A 16,749-nucleotide genomic window follows, 5' to 3' on the forward strand; every position below is an offset into this window, starting at 1 on the left:
ACGCACATCCACACCCAGAGGCACACGCATTCGCACACACAGGCACACGCACATCCACACCCGCACATGCATTCACACACACAGGCACACGCACATCCACACCTGCACACACAGGCACACGCACATTTGCACGCACACCCAGGCACACGCACATCCACACCCGCACACACAGGCACACGCACATTTGCATGCACACACAGGCACACGCACATCCACGCCTGCACATGCACATCCACACCCAGAGGCACACGCACACACAGGCACACGCACATCCACACCCGTGTGCACACACACACGCGGGGGTCTGCCTGGCACTGAGGAGCCACTCCCGCACTTGCTGTTCTCATGAAGAACAACTGGGTCAGGCCTCTGGGGCCCTCCCTCGCAAGTCCACAGGGAGACCCTGGTCCAGACAGGCAGCTGGCTCTGGTCCAGGTTTCCCAGACCCGCCCCCTCACGTTTCTGTCTGCTCATTCCCTTGGGGCCTGGGGGGTGCTGGGGAGGGACGCTGGAGTCTGGGTGTCTGTGTCCCAGTGTGTTTGTGTCCCTGTGGGACTGACGTGTGTGAGCCTGTGTTATGTGGGGCCGGGCGTGTATGGGTTCCGGGTTTGCGGACAGAGATAGGCCCTGCCTGGCCTGCCATGTGCCAATCCTGCCATGTGCCGACGGCGCTCCGGGCCGAGGGGACAGGTGGGGCCCCGCCGGGCTCGGCCGCGAGGACCCCAGGGTCCCTGCTGGGTGGTGGGAGGCCGCACCCACGTCTTCTCCCAACCTGGTGGGCGGGGCGGGTGACTCAGTGCAAGGCCTCGGTGAGTCAGGGCGCTGAACCCCAGCACCAGCCCTACCACAGCCTCTGGCCCTCGTACCACCACACCCACTGAGGCCACCGTTCCCACTGCCCGGCACCCACCCTGCGGGCGTCCGCTTACCTCTGGCTGCCTCGGTGGCCCCCTCAGGCTCAGCTGCCCCGTTGTGCCGAGCCTGCTGGCCTAGCTGCAGGAGGCGGGCGCGGACCTGTTCCTGGACGCGGGCTGCCCTCAGCTGCTCGGCGTCCGGCCCCTCTGCGCCCCGCCGGTCCAGCTGCAGGTCGGAGGGCAGCGCCAGGGAGCACACACCGGCCTCAGGCTGCAGGGCCGACAGCAGGAAGTTACCGTCCTGCATGGCGGCAGATGCGCCCGGCTGGGTCCGCTCCTGGCCTGGGCTGCTGGGGCCTCCTCTGGCCTGAACGTCTTCACTGTCCCGGCCCTGAAGTCCCCTCCCCACTGGCCTCGCCCAGAGCTGGCCAGGAGACAGACGCCGACCCAGCCCTGAGCTTGGCTGGGGGCGGGGACACCTGGGCCAGGTAAGAGGGAGGGGCCACCACCTGCTTAAGGTGGAATTTGGGCGGAAGAACAAGCTGACGCCCTAGCCTGGCCTCCCTATTCCTTCCACATCCCAGGACAGAGCCGCAGTGATCCGGGCCCGTCTTAGTTTCCAGCTTTTGTTCCCAAGCCACAGTGGGCCCTACTGTCCTGCGTGTCAGGGAAGGGCCAGGAGAGGCCACTGGGTAGCCTACGGGCAGCCACCTCCGTAAGTCTGAAGGGGGGCAGTTTTCTCTACCTGGGTGACTGGGGGCTCCAGGTAGCCCCTCGAACCAGGCAGCCAACCCTGAGCTAGGCAGGGGTCAGCGCTAAGAGTGAGGGTTGGGGATAAAGGGCTTGGTGGAGTTTTAGGGTAGAAGAGGGCCCTATGGACCTTGATCCTTGGTGCCCAAGAGATCCCAGAAGCAAATGGATAGACTGGCCCACCCCATAGGCTCATGACCCTCCTGATCTCTGTCCTGTAGACCCCAGAAGTTGCCCCCATCCCCCCAACTTCTGTAGAGGCCTCCAAAGGGCTGGCTTGGCCCTCCCTGGCACCCCTCCTGGCCTCCTGCCCCCCGGGCCATGGGGTAGAAGGCCATTCCCTCCACGTGAGTCAGGGCTCAGCTCAACAGAGCTCTGACAAGGCAAGGTAGGCAGGACTGCTGCAGGGCATTGACTCAGAGGGGCCCTCCTGCCCAGGCTGGGGGTGCAGGAGCTGGGGTGTGTGTCAGGGGAGGAAGAACCCAGGAGTCTGACAGAACAGTGATGAGGAGGGGTCGGCAGCAGGGGTGGGGAGCAGGGCCCAGGCTTAGCAGGGCTTGCCCCCAGAACATTTCCCTGGGGTGCTCCCATCCAGCTGGACCAGCATGCTGCAAGACCTCCTGAGTAGGCCTGGAGTGAATCCAGGATAGGCCCCTGGTGGACTGAGTAGGGGCAAAGGGTGAGCTGACTAGGGCCGGAGGGGTGGGGGCTGAGTGGCCTCAGGTACCTCCTGCCCGCCCTCCTTGAGAAGTCACGGTGGGGCCCACTCTAACAGCCTCTTATCTCCCATGGGAGGCCTTTACCCTGGTCCCCTGAAGACATTTGCCTTAATCTGTAATCAGTCTTTTCAGGGGATGTGGTCCCAAGTGGGGATGGTGGTTGGGGGGCCTGGGGGTGAGGAGGGAGGTCTGGGTCAGAAGGCAGGCCTAGGAGTGAGGTCAGTGCTGGAGAGGGGTAGGGGTGGGGTGGGAGGAGGTTCAAGGGGGAGCAGAGGGTCCCCAAAAATCTCAAGGTGAAGCCTGGGGTGGAGCTGCTGGGCCAGGGTGGGTGCTCAGGTGGGAGACCTACCGTGCTGGTGGTCTGGATACTGCCAGCCCCATGGCTTATCCCGGAGGCCACTGCTGCAGGCCAAGGGGTCCTGGGCTCCATCCCAGGCCCAGCGCGTCCGTCCGGGGCAGCCTCTCACTGCAGTACGGGACTATGGGGGCACTAGGAGGGCGGGGTGGGAACGCCCGCACGCCCAGCTCATCAGACCGGTTGCTTCCCTGGGAGACGTGTTTTGTGTGGAGAAATCCTGGGAGACAAGTTTGTGCGGTGCTGAGTGCACCTGGAGGCACACGCCTGGCATGGGCCTAGGGCCCGCCCTCCATTTGGGGTCTACCTGGGCCCACCTGGGGCCCTGCAGAGGCCTGGCCTGGCAGCCTGCCTGGGGAAGCCAGACTCAAGGCTGCAGGTGGGGGTTCAAAGGGCTTGTGGGGTGGAGCCCCAAGGGGTAGGCCGGAGCTGCAGAGGGATGGAGGGGGCTTTGGTGCGGTGGCATGGCCAGGAGAGCTTCCAGTGCCCCAAAGCTGTGCTGAGCCTTCCCGAGGACATGTGGACCCCTCCCCCACTATGGGCCTCTTACCTCTGTGGCTCAGTATTCCTGGAAAGTCTGGGATCTTGGGCGCACTTTCTCTAACCACTGCAGGGCCAGGGGGACTGGTCATGGCCCGGACCTGTTACCACCACTCTCAACCCCAGGCTAGGAGCCACGTCTGACCCCTGAAACCAGCCTTCTGTTCTGTCCTCCCCAGAGTTCCCTTTTCCCTGTAGCCAGTGCTTGGGGAGGGGGCACAAGGAGGATTCAAACTTAGGCTTGATGGTGGGCTTCCTGGAGGAGGTCTGTGGCAAATGGAAGATACACCCAGGGAACTTAGAAAACAGACAGAAGGGCCATCTGTGTGGCAGGGCTTGGGAACCTGTGTTTAACTCCCCAGGGGTGTTGGTGCTCCATCAGGTTTGAAAACCTGGGACTTGGGGACTCCAGGGGTGAGTGAGTGAGGCTTTTACTCAGGAGGTGGGCAGCTTCTGGGGGAGCCTGGACTCTGCCCTGGGGCATCTGAAGTGAAAGCTGTGATGGCTTGAGGGGGTTGAGTTAGCATTATACTCCTCTATCTGGGCAACTGGAGGTGGGGACCCCTAGGGGGCTATTAGGAAAGTCTCTGGGGGCGCCCGGTGGCTCAGTCGTTAAGTGTCTGCCTTCAGCTCAGGTCATGGTCCCAGGGTCTGCAGGAAGCCTGCTTCTCCCTCTCCCACTCCTCCTGCTTGTGTTCCCTCTCTCACTGTGTCTCTCTCTGTCAAATAAATAAATAAAATCTTAAAAAAAAAAAAAGGCAAGTCTCTGAAGGAGGAGCTAGGGACAGAGACCAGGGGGCGGAGGATGGGGAGGCCTCCAAGGGCCAAGGGCCAGAGTCGGGGGGGTTGGAAGGAGGACCCCCTAGTGCTGGCTTCAGTGACTTGGAGCTGGGGGAGGGGCACAGAGGGGAGTCGGGTGGAGGGGTTATTAAGGAGCAGAAGATGGGGAAAAGCTTGAAGATATTACAGCGAAATAATATTGAAAACAAAATTGGGGAACACAGGCTGGCACAGAGAGGTTAAGCAGTTGGCCTGGGCCACACAGCCTACAAGGGTGGGGGTAGATCAGCCAAGCCCTCGCGCGAATTGGCGGGCCAGATGTGGGGCGCAGCTCGCTGGCTGGAGGGCCCAGAGGCGCCGGTCTTGCTTCCTCTCCGCTGCAGCCCCGAGCGCGTCGCGTCCGGGGCGCTTCCTGTCAGCGAACCTGCGCCCACGCTCTCAAACCTTCCAACCTCCCGCGGTCTGGACTCCCGCCAAATCCGGCCCAGGGCCCGCATCCTCCACCGAGCCTACCCGGACTAGCGCGGTCGGCGCCACCGCCCCCCCACCCTGGCCCTGTGGGTAGCGTGGCCCCTGTGCCTAATCCCCGAGGATCCTGGGTGGGACGCTTGGGACCTGGCATCCCCTGTGCCCCCACCTCTTGCCTTGAGCCTTTGGTGTGGAAGGTAGTTGAGGGATATGCGCCCCAGGCAGCCTAGGGAGCAGGGCGGCACTTTTCATCCACACCCCCCCCACACCCACCCACGGGCTCCCCGCCCCGCCGTCGCTTCATCCATCCCTTGTCGGTTTGGGCAGACGTGTCCTGAACTCTTCTGCGCACAGTCGCTGTTCTGGAGAAGGCAGGTGTGACCCAGACGCACGCAGCTGTCCTGTGCGCTGACCTGAGCGGCGGGAGCCCTTAACTCACGCTGCCCGACGCTCCCAGGGGTCTTAACCTCTGGCGCCCACTGACTTCGTGTGCACGTGCATTGGCTAAGTTCCTGGCATCAGTGTTTCAGACTTTAGATTCTGGCCCGTATTTATTCCAAAAAAGTTTTCTCCTGCTATATCACATATTTTTCTCCTCTTGTCTTCTGGCTTGCCTGTGTCCTTATCTCTTGTCTTCTCAGGAATCACTTTTAGCTCTGTTCTTTTCCATTTCATTTGGTGCACTTTTCTCAAATTTGTCTTCTGTGTTCTTGACTGGGTTTTCAATGATGGCTATTCGTATGTTTTGAAATTCCCAAGGTGGCTTTTATTTCTGTAAAGGTTTTCTTTTTCTCTTACTTCCCCCCCTTCCCAAGTATTGTCAGATTTTAATTTTCTTTGTTCTTATCATTGATTTTTTAAATTTAACATATAATGTATTATTTGTTTCAGGGGTACAGGTCTGTGATTCATCAGTCTTACACAATTCACAGTGCTCACCGTAGCACATACCCTCCCCAATGTCCATCACCCTGGCACCCCATCACTCCCACCCCCCTCCGCTCCAGCAACTCTCAGTTCGTTTCCTGAGATTAAGAGTCTCTTATGATTTGTCTCCCTCTCTGGTTTTGTCTTGTTTCATTTTCCCCTCTCTTCCCCTATAATCCTCTGTCTTGTTTCTCAAATTCCTTATATCAGTGAGATCATATGACAATTGTCTTTCTCCGATTGACTTATTTCGCTTAGCATAATACCCTCTAGTTCCGTCCACGTAATTGCAAATGGCAAGATTTCATTTTTTTAAATTTTAAAATTTTTTATTTATTTATTTTTTTAAAAGATTTTGTTTATTTATTTGACAGACAGAGAGAGAGATGGAGAGAGAGGGAACACAAGCAGGGAGAGTGGGAGTGGGAGGCTTCCCGCAGAGCAGGGAGCCCAATGTGGGTCTCGATCCCAGGACCCTGGGATCATGACCTGAGCCGAAGGCAGACACTTAACAACTGAGCCACCCAGGCACCCCTTCATTTTTTAAAAAAAAGATTTTATTTATTCATTTGAGAGAAAGATGGAGAGGGTGCACAAGCAGGGGGAGCGGCAGGCAGAGGGAGAGGGAGAAGCAGGCTCCCTGCCAAGCAGGGAGCCCGATGTGGGGCTCGATCCAGGACCCTTAGATCATGACCTGAGCCGAAGGCAGACGCTTAACCATCTGAGCCACCCAGGCATCCCGAGATTTCACTTTCTGATGGCTGCATAATATTCCATTGTGTGTATATATGTATATACATATATACACACACCACATCTTCTTTATCCATTCATCTGTTGATGGACATCTGGGCTCTTTCCACAGTTTGGCTATTGTGGACATTGCTGCTATAAACATTGGGGTGCACGTGCCCCTTCGGATCACTAGATTTGTATCTTTGGGGTAAATACCCAGTAGTGCAATTGCTGGGTCATAGGGTATCTCTATTTTCAACTTTTTGAGGAACCTCCATACTGTTTTCCAGAGTAGCTGCACCAGCTTGCATTCCCACCAACAGTCTTGTCATTGATTTTTAAAGAAGACTTAATTTTTAGAGCAGTTTTAGGTTCACAGCAAAATTAAGAGGAAGGTACAGAGATTTCCTTGCCTGCACCCGCCTCCCCCCTCGCCCCCCCCCCGCCCGGGCATAGACTCCCTGCTTGCCAGCATCTTCCACCGGAGTAGCACATTCCTTTCAATTGATGAGCCTACATGGACACACCGGTATCACCCTAAGTCCACAGTCCGCATCAGGGTTCAGTCTCGGTGGCATGCATTCCGGAGGCTTGGGCAAACACGTCATGACATGTATGCAGCATTATAGTATGACACAGAGTAGCTTCACTGCCCTCAAAACTTCTGCCTAGTCACCCCTCCCCCTGCCCCACAGCCCCTGGTAACCACTGGTCTTTTTACTGCTCTTGTAGTTTTGCCTTTCCAAGAATGTGACGGAATTGGAAGCATACAGTACGCAACCTTTTCAGATGGGCTTCTTTCACTTAGTAATAAACATTGAAGATTCCTCCACGTCTTTTCATGGCTTGATAGTTTTTTTGTGTTTTGTGTGTGTGTGTTTTGAGTGCTGAATGATATTTGGTTGTCTGGATATAACCACAGTTTATCCATTCACCTACTGAAGGGCATGCTGGTTGCTTCCAGTTTTGGGCAATTATGAATAAAGCTGCTCTAAACACCTGTATGCAGGTTTTGTGTGAACAGAGGTTTTCAACTCATTTGGGTAACTATCTAGGAGTGTGATTGCTAGGTTGTATGGTAAGAAGTTGTTTCGTTTTGTAAGAAACTGGCAAGTGTTTTCCAAAGTGGCTGCACCATTCTGCATTCCCACCAGCACTGAGAGACTGTTCCTGATGCTCCTCATCCTCGTCAGCATTTGATGTCAGTGTTCCAGATTTTGGCCGTTCTAGTAGGTGTGTAGAGGGATCTCATTATTGTGTTAATTTGTATTTCCCTGATGACATGGGATGGGGAATAGCTTTTCATGTGCTTATTTGTCACCTGTGTATCTTTTCTGGTGAGGTGCCTGTTAAGGTCTCTGGGCCATTTTTTACTGTTTGTTTAAAAATGTTTTGTTCTGGGGCGCTTGGGTGGCTCAGTAGGTTAAGTGTCTGCCTTTGGCTCAGGTCAAGATTCCAGCGTCCTGCACTGAATCCCTTATCAGGCTCCCTGCTCAGCGGACAGTCTGCTTCTCCCTCTGCCCTTCATCCCACTTGTGCTCTCTCTCTCAAATAAGTAAATAAAATATTTTTAAAAAAATATTTTATTTATCGCTTAACCGACTGAGCCACCCAGGTGTCCCATAAATGAAATCTTTAAAAAAAAAAAGTTTTGTTCTGTTGTTTGTTTTATTATTTTTGAGTCTTAAGAGTTCTTTCTGTATTTTGGGTAACAGTCTTCTATTAGATGTGTCTTTTGAAAGTATTTTCTCCCTGTCTGTGCCTTGTCTTCTCATTCTCTTAATATGGTCTTTCACAGAAGTTTTAATATTGTGAAGTCCTTATTAATTATTACTTTCATGGATCGTGCTTTTGGTGTTATGTCTAAAAGGTCATCATCATACCCAAGGTCATCCAGATTTTCTGTTATCTTCTAAGGGTTTACATTTAGGTCTGGGATCCATTTTGAGTTAACCTTTGTGAAGGTGTAGGGTCTGTTTCTAGATTCACTTTTTTGCACATGGACGTCTAGTTGTTCCAGCCATTTATCGAAGAGATGACTTTTGCTCCATCATTTTGCCTTTGCTCCTTTGTCAAAGATCATTTGATCATACTTAGGTGGGTCTGTTTCTTTTTTTAAAAAAAAGATTTTATTTATTTGTCAGAGAGAGAGAGAAAGAGAGCACAAGCAGGGAGAAAGGCAGAGGGAGAGGGAGAAGCAGGCTCCCCACCAAGCAGAAAGCCCGATGTGGGGCTTGATCCCAGGATCCCGGGATCATGACCCGAACTGAAGGCAGACGCTTAACCAACTGAGCCACCCAGGCACCCCTGTGGGTCTGTTTCTGAGTCCATTGATCTATTTGTCAACTTTTCATCTGTATCATAGTCTTGATCACTGTATCTCTTCAGTCAGCTTTGAAGCTGGGTAGTATCCTCCAAGTTTGTTCTTCTCCTTCAATATTGTGTTGGCTTTTCTGGGTCTTTTGCCTCTTCATATAAACATTAGAATCAATTCGTTGATAACCACAAAATAACTTGCTGCAGTTTTGATTGGGATTGCATTGACTCTATCATCAAATTGGGAAGAACAGGCATCATGGTAATGCTGAGTCTTCCTATTCACGAACACAGGACATTTCTCCATTTATTTAATTTTTCTTTGAGTTTGTTCATTAGAGTTTTGCACTTTTCCTCATATAGATCTTGTGTGTATTTTGTTAGATTTATACCTAAGTATTTAATTTTTTCGGTGTTAATGTAAAAGGTATTATGTTTTAAATTTCAAATTTTAATTGTTTCATTACTGATATATAGGAAAACAAGCGATTTTTGTGTATTAACTTTATATTCTGCAACCTTGCTACAGTTGCTTATTAGTTCCAGGAAGGTTTGTTGTTGTTTTGCTGATTCTTTTGGGTTTTTTACATAGGTGATCATCTGCAAACAAAGTCATTTATGCATGCAACCCTTTAATTTCCCATATGTATACCTTTTATTTCCTTTTCTTGTCTTATTGCATTAGCTAGTACAATTGACCCTTGAACAGCATGTGTTTGAACTGTGCAGGTCCACTTATTTGTGAACTTTTTTTGGATACAGTACAGTACCGTATACCCGCTAGGGCCTCCCCTTCCATGTGCACCTCTCCCCCCATTTTCTCTTCCTTATGATTTTCTTAATAACATTTTCTTTTTTCTAGCTTACTTTAAGAACACAGATTATGATACATATAACATGAAATATGTGTCAACTGTTTGTGTTGTTGGTCAGGCTTCCCGTCACCAGTAGGCTATTAGTAGTTCAGTTTTGGGGGAGTCAAAAATTATATGTGGGTTTTCAACCGTGCAGGGGTTGTTGCCCCCAACCCCTGCATTGTTCAAGGGTCAACTGTGCTTCTAGTATGATGTTGAAAAGGAGTGGTGAAAGGCGTTTATCGCTAATTAGAAAAAAAATTCCTCAAGTGTCACCTCTGACCTCTTTTACCCAGTGGCACCCTTGGTAAGCGTTATAGCCTTCAGGTCTTTTCTGGGATGTCACCTTCTCAGACTTGCTTTTTCTTTTTCTTTCTTTTTTTTTTTTTTTAAGATTTTATTTATTTATTCATGAGAGAGAGAGAGAGAGGCAGAGGGAGAAGCAGGCTCCCAAGGAGCAGGGAGCCCGATGCGGGACTCGATCCCAGGACTCTGAGATCATGCCCTGAGCCGAAGGCAGACGCTTAACCATCTGAGCCACCCAGGCGCCCTGCTTTTTCTGACCGTCGTTTACAAATGCAGGCTCACTCAAACTTACTATTCTCCTTCCTGGCTTAATTCTTTTTCTTTCTTTTTAAAGATTTTATTTATTTGACAGAGAGAGACACAGCGAGAGAGGGAACACAAGCAGGGGGAGCGCGAGAGGGAGAAGCAGGCTTCCCGCCGAGCAGGGAGCCTGATGCGGAGCTCGATCCCAGGACCCTGGGATCACGACCTGAGCTGAAGGCAGATGCTTAACGACTGAGCCACCCAGGAGCCCCGCTTAATTCTTTTTCTACAACAGTTGCCATCAGCTAACATACTAGACTTTTTCTTTATTGTGTCTATTATCTGCTCCTCCTCACCTTTCACCAGAACCTAAGTTCTATGAGGGTAGATTCTTGTCTCTTTTGTTCACCACTTTTCCCGCAGTGCCTAACATGTAGTGGGTGCTCAAAAAAGTTGTTAAAATGGATTAATGAATTATGGTATATGTATAGTCCAGATTACATGGGATTTCGCTTGAAATTTTCTTCTGCTTCCTGAGGTAATTATTTTTCTGATGTGTATGCTTCACCTGCCTATTGTTTGCATTTTTTTTTTTAAGATTTTATTTATTTATTTGACAGAGAGAGAGAGATAGCGAGATCAGGAACACAAGCAGGGGGAGTGGGAGAAGGAGAAGCAGGCTTCCTGCCGAGCAGGGAGCCCGATGTGGGACTCGATCCCAGGACCCCGGGATCATGACCTGAGCCGAAGGCAGACGCTTAATGACTGAGCCACCCAGGCGCCCTATTGTTTGCATTTCTTTTCTCTCCCCCTCTCTTTTGGAGACTGTATTCCTAAATCCAGCACTAGTTCTTTTTTTGTTATGAAACATCTGTGAGTAGAGAAAATCCCATGTGAACTACATACTTGGGGAGGAGAGGGCAGTATGAGCTATGGGCATCTGGTAGCTTCTGAGCAGGTATGTGGCAGGTGAGCTGTGTCCTCTGCCCTGTAGGCACTGTGCTCTGTGGACCAGTGGGACTTGTGAAGCCCACGTGTTACAGGTGACTTAGTGTCTACAAACATCTGCTGGCTACTCTGGTCAGCAGTGGCAGGGCTGAATGACCCTTCCAGCAGGGTCATTTCTAGAATCTTCTCAGGGCCAGATGGTGGAGTCCATCTGGTCCTTCTTTCTTTGGGATCCTTTCTGCTGCCCTGTGTTCATGGTGAGGCATGACCTAAGGATACAACTTGGGCCAATCTCACGAGGATTGTTTGGGCTGCTGGGTGGATGTACTGCCTACCACTGAATGTAAGTAAGGAAGTACAGAGAATCATGGCCCCAAAGACATCCAGGCCCTAAGCCCTGAAACCTGTTACTGTCACCTTACATGGCAAAAAGGACTTTGTAGTTGTGATTACATAAAGAATATTGATTGAGGGGTGCCTGGGTGGCTCAGTCAGTTAAGTGTCTGCCTTCAGCTCAGGTCATGATCCCAGGGTCCTGGGATTGAGCCCCGCATCGGGCTCCCTGCTCGATAGGCAGCCAGCTTCTTCCTCTCCATCGCTTGTGCTCTCTCTCATGCGCTCTCTCTCTTAAATAAATAAAATCTAAAAAAAAATATTGATTGAGATGGGGAGATTATCCTGGTTCATGGAGGGGGGCAGTGTAATCATAGGTGTCCTTACAAGAGGGAGGCAAGGAGGGTCAGGGAGAGATGTGATAATGGAAGCAGAGATGACAGACACAGGGAGAGAGGGATATGAAAATGGTAAGCTGCTGGCTTTGAAGATGGAAGAGCCCTGAGCCAAGGAATCCAAGCAACCTCTAGAAATGGGGAGAGGATGAAGCAGATTCAATCCTAAAGCCTCCAGGGGCCCGGTCCCTTGGTTTTAGGACTTGTGACCCCCAGAACTGTAAGATGATACATTCTACTATGTCTCTGGAAATCTGTTATGGCGGCCACAGAGATCCCATAAGGCAGAGCACCAGCCTCCCTCCCAGGATTGGGACCCATCTTCAGACAGCTGACACCCTCAGGGAGGATCTGGGCTTCGACAGCATCACCCAGCCTCTGGTCAGTACTCTCCCAGCATGCCCCCGACCCTGAACTTCCACGTACATGAACAGAAGTCAGATAAGCATCCCTCCTTCCCATTATGGCATAAACCAGCTTGAGTTGGGTTTTCTGCTTCTGGCAACTCAGCGGAGTCCTGCCCCCAATGTGGTTACAGGACACTGCCCACCTGGGGTGCTGAGTTCACCTTCACCTCCTGGGAAGTTGGGGTAGGACTAACATCCAAGTTCTGTTTTCAGAAGGGAGGGCAGTGAAATGGCTGACTGTTCTTTTCTCAAAGGTGCGAAGGCCCTGCCCCGTGTCTGTTATGGTTGGCCACGTGACCCCACAGGCACAGAGTGGCAAAGAAGAGGGCGGGAGCACTTTCCCCTGGAGGTCCCAGCTCTGAGGCTCAAGGGGAAGCGGTGAGTGGTCCTGAGTGTGGACAAGGGCGGGGGTCAGTGTGGCTGCAGCAGCTTTGAGTCAGGAAGGGCCAAAGGAGAGAGACAGTGCCCAGGGCTCTCTGGCAGTCACTGAGAACCATCTCTGCCCTCCCGAGAGAACCAGGCAGAGGACAAGTCAGAACTAAAAAAAATATTTCATTTCATTCTGAATAAAAAACGGAACAGACAGAACTCTCGGAAATCCTGAAAACAATGTCATCGCTACGGCAAAATTTCACAGAAATCATCGCACAGAGTGTGGAGACCAAGCGTGGGCCCCAAGCAGCGGTGGAGGCTGCCTCTCTGGGGAGGGGCACGAAGGGGGAGGTGGCCCCTGGGGGCCAGGCACAGGTGGTGGCTGCGCCCCTGGGAGGAGCCCTGCCGGGTCCCCAGGGACCAGGCTCAGGGCCCGGCCTCCAGCTACCACCACAGGACTGTAGCCAGGGGCTGGGAGGGTTTGCCTTGTCGTCAGGGCCCCTCTGTGCGGGAGCCTTTCCGGCTGCGCGTGCCCCACATCCCCCGCTTGGAGTGGTAGTGATGGTAGAAATTCCTCAGTCGGAGCCGCTCTACCTCCAGCCCTGCCTGCAGGACCCTGGGTAGAAAGGGGGTGTCAGGACCCTGGGGAGGGGTGGCAGAGCTGCCCCTAGGCCTGCAGGGCTGGGGGTGGGGGTGGGGTCAGGACCTGGTGGTAGGGGGATAATTGTGGCTACCCTGAGTCTTCTGGAATATGTGGGTGGGCAGGATGGGAGTGGGCAGGACCCTGGCCCAGGGGCTGGGCGAGGGGAGGTGTGTCAGGGATTCCACTACTATAGGGCTCTGGTGGGAGATGGGGACTCAGGGCCACCACTGGGCCTATAGGATCTGGGGACAGAGTCTATTCAAAGGCTGTCCCTGAGTCTGCAGGACCCCGGAGGTAAGAAGGGTTTCTGGGGATTAGGGTGGGGATTAGGGTCAAAGGGTTTCTTCCTAGGCCCATAGATCCTGGGAGATGAAGCAGAAGGACAGAGTCCTTGCAGTACATGAGGACCCCTCGGGCTTCCCCTCCCCATTCAGAGGAAGCTGTGGAAGTGTCCTTAGTCTCCCTGAAGGGTGGGGAGGTGCTCACCTGTCCAGGAGCTCCCAGTCCTCGCCCCCCCACTGGTCACGGAATTCCTCAGTGTTCATGCCTCCGACGCGGTCAAAGTCTGACTTGTAGATCCCGAAGAGGCCAAAGCCATTCACCTCCCAGTAACCTGGGCAGGGAGGTGCCCTTCAGACACCAGGTCCGGCAAGCCTTCCTCCCCAACCTCAGGAGTGGGTCTGGTACAGGGTCCTATCATCAGAGGGGCTCTCAGGGGTCACTCTTCTGTGGGGGGTCATAATCTGGAGACCTGCACGTGACTGGGTGCTGGAGGAGGTCCCTAAGGGTCAGGCATGACCCTGGAGGTTCTGGGGGAGGACCTGGGGTTCTGGGCAATATGAGGGGCATTGATGGGTCCCCAGGCCTACCTCAGGAGTTGGGAGAGGCCCCCAGGGGCCTAGATTTTACCCTGGCATTGGTGGGACTCCTAGCGTTACTGGGGTGGGGGCATCCAGGGCATTACCATGAGGGTCCCCTGGCGAGCTCCCGCAGCCCAGGCGCATGACCACAGGCGCAAAGGCCAGCTTGCCCTCCACACAGTGTTTGCGGATGCCGTCCAGGATGTTGGGGGGGAAATGAATGTGCAGATCGCAGAGGAAAACGATGCTGCTGGCATCCTGGAGGTCAAAGTCACGGGGAAGTCTGAGCCCCACCCATTCCTCCCCATGCTTAGCTCCTCCCTTGGCTCCCCCCATCTCCCTCTCCCTACCGCCCATCCCTCCCACGCACCTCCACTGCCTCCACTCCAGCTTGCAGGCCCGCCGAGCGCTCAAAGTTTCCAGTTCGCCTCAGGTACTGGTACCTGGGGGGGTGAGGGAGAGCAGGGGGTGGGAAGTCACAGGCACGGGTCCCTGGGGGCAGGGGTAGGAAAACCCACCTCCCCGAGGAGGCAAGATGCGCTCGGTCCTCCCCAGTGGGGGTGGAGGGCACTGTTACCGGGGCAGCCGAGCCGTGCGCAAGGCCCGTTCCACATCCATATCCTCGCTCTCAAAGTCCACCAGGATGACGCTGAAGCGTGAGTCCCCTGTGCGGGCGTGCAGCGCGGCCATGTCCGCCAGGAACTGGGCCACCCAGCGCGCCTGGTTCTTCACTGGTGGAGGATGGTGCCACTGAGTCCATCCCAAGGTGACCTAACCCCGTCCACAGCCAGTGGTGCTCCCTCACCTCGCTGCGAGGTCTCCTGGAACGCACCCCCCCCATCCCAGGTGCCAGGGCCCATGGCACTCCCGCGCACCTGGCACGATGAAGTGCACCATCACATCCTGGCGCCAGGCCAGACGCAGTGGCCTGCACAGCTCCGGGTGGCCGTCTGGGCGCGTGGAGGTCGCGGGAGCAGGCTCAGGACTCTCTCCGTCCCTGTCGCCGTCTCCCGCGTGGGCTCCTGGCAGTCTCAGGAAGACGTACTCTGACAGGCGCAGGCGGCCGCCTCCGCGCTCCTGCAGCTCCAGCTCCAGGAGGAAGCGGCTTCCGCGCGCGGAATCTCGGCGCTTCTCCACGTTCACAATGCGCAGAAGCGCGTAGCGCCTGGGAAGCGCGGCAGGGTCAGCACCCTTGGGCTTCGACCTTTCGTTCCTCCCTCTTCTCCGCCCCCACCCCCACAAACCAGGTGGCCACTCAGCTGACCAGCTGGGGTAGCTGCTGTGAATCCTCTGCCCTCCCAGGCTGCCACAGCCCCCTCACCCCTCATGCCCTGCTGGGGCATTCGGAGAAGACAGGCCCACATTGTGTGCCTCCCCCTCCCTAGGGTATTGCACACTTGGAGGCGTCCCCAAGCCCAGGCCAGTCCTTTCCTCCTCTGTGGTCTTCCTGCCACCACTCACATCCACAGTGATCTTTAGGACATGCTCAGAAAACTTCAGGGCCACCCACTGTCCACAGAATGGGGTTTGGATGGCTTAAAGTGGCATTCTAGGACCATAAGCAGATTCTAACTTGCCTTCAATGTCCCCTCATGCTGAGTAAGCTGACTTCCTCTTCCTACAGGGTTTTTGTTCTGGGGTATCCAATCTGGCAGGCTTGCCCCAATCCTCCCCTGCTCTTTCTAAGGCCCTGAAGGGAGATGCCACTGGGCCTACCCTGAGCCTCTTCTGTCCCTTCCCCCGTTCTGGCTCTGCTGAGTATCTTTCATCCTCCACTCTGCCTTCAAGCAGAGCCTTCTTATCCTGGGAAAACAGGATCCTGCCCATGCTAAGATTGCTTCTTCCTTCTGCTGCATGTCTTCCCTTTGCAGGCAGCACCCCTCACCATGGGAGCCTACTTGTGTGACCTCCAAGGGGTACACACTCCTACCAACCCCTGCCATCCCCACTATGCTCTGCCCCAAATGCTCTGGGTCTACCTACACTCTCAGTCCTTGGGGCCATTCATATCCTGCTCTCAGGAAGCTTAGAGCCAAGGGCAGGCTCACACTCAGCCACCTAGAATCAAATCCCTGCCCCTCCCATGCCATCCCATCACTGCCCTGGACCTAGCCTGTCAGTCATGGCCCCTATGAGCTTCCCATCCTGTCTATTCCTCTGCAAGGCAGCAACAGGTCTGTCTTCAACCCAAACAGGTCAAACCCCTGTCCTGCTCAAAACCTTGTATCGAAAGTAAGAAAAATGAGTGCTGAGCAGGTTGTTCAAGGCCCACAATTACCCCTTCTCTATTCTCTACACACCACGCCCCTGGCCTCTTGTCCCAGTGCCTTTGCCTACCATTGCTGTCTGTGCAGATCCTGCTCCTCCTTCAAGGCTCACACAACTCAGAACCCACCAGTGCCACCAGCGGGGCCAAGTTGAGGCCTCCCACTCACCACACCACTACCTACATGGGGATGGAGACAGGCCTAGATTTCTGGGGCTTGCAGGAGACCAGAGACAGCCATGGGGCAGGAGCCCTGTGCTCTCCTCTAGAGTCAGAGGAAGACCCTCTTGGAAGACCCAGTAGCATTGTGCCAGAAGAGGAGGGGTCCAGGGACTCTCAGGTTGACTTTTGGATGTGTCTCTATTTGGTGGAGAGTCCTGGCTGGCTCAGATTTATTCTTGGGTTCAGGCCCAAGGTGACAGGGTGGGGTCTGGAGGGAGCCAGCCCTCCGTGTGTGTGTGTGGGGGGGGGGGGGGGGGGGAGGCTTCTAACATTGGACAGGAAACCTGGACAATAAGAAGCCCCAGAAAGCACAGAAGAGACAGGCAGAGAAGACTCTTCCCTAGGGGGTGTGTTTACACTCCCAGGTCAGTACCCTGGGCCCTGGGGAAGGTCTGAAGGTCCCACAGAGGCTAGGGCCTCCCCTTCCATGTGCGCTCCTCCCCCCATACCCGCTAG

At 54.1% G+C, this 16,749-nt stretch overlaps 2 protein-coding genes across 2 annotated transcripts in view; both read right to left on the reverse strand.

Annotated features, from left to right (window-relative positions):
* The window catches only part of PKP3 (plakophilin 3), a 9,295-nt gene extending 6,542 nt beyond the window's left edge, over positions 1–2,753 (reverse strand). Inside the window, exons 1-2 of the mRNA XM_035012412.1 lie at positions 2,673–2,753; positions 930–1,125 (exon numbers count right to left, since the gene is read on the reverse strand). Of these exons, the coding sequence (XP_034868303.1) occupies positions 930–1,125; positions 2,673–2,753 (277 nt within the window). The remainder of the gene's footprint in view (positions 1–929; positions 1,126–2,672) is intronic.
* Positions 2,754–12,338: 9,585 nt separating this feature from the next.
* Positions 12,339–16,749, reverse strand: part of B4GALNT4 (beta-1,4-N-acetyl-galactosaminyltransferase 4) — a 12,448-nt gene continuing 8,037 nt past the window's right edge. Inside the window, exons 15-20 of the mRNA XM_035012413.1 lie at positions 14,681–14,970; positions 14,383–14,536; positions 14,176–14,248; positions 13,910–14,063; positions 13,432–13,558; positions 12,339–12,918 (exon numbers count right to left, since the gene is read on the reverse strand). Coding sequence (XP_034868304.1) covers positions 12,795–12,918; positions 13,432–13,558; positions 13,910–14,063; positions 14,176–14,248; positions 14,383–14,536; positions 14,681–14,970 — 922 coding nt within the window. The 3' untranslated portion in view covers positions 12,339–12,794. The remainder of the gene's footprint in view (positions 12,919–13,431; positions 13,559–13,909; positions 14,064–14,175; positions 14,249–14,382; positions 14,537–14,680; positions 14,971–16,749) is intronic.

Source organism: Mirounga leonina, unplaced genomic scaffold (assembly GCF_011800145.1).
Source record: "Mirounga leonina isolate KUSES-001 unplaced genomic scaffold, KU_Mleo_1.0 Mir_166, whole genome shotgun sequence".
Taxonomy (NCBI): domain Eukaryota; kingdom Metazoa; phylum Chordata; class Mammalia; order Carnivora; family Phocidae; genus Mirounga; species Mirounga leonina.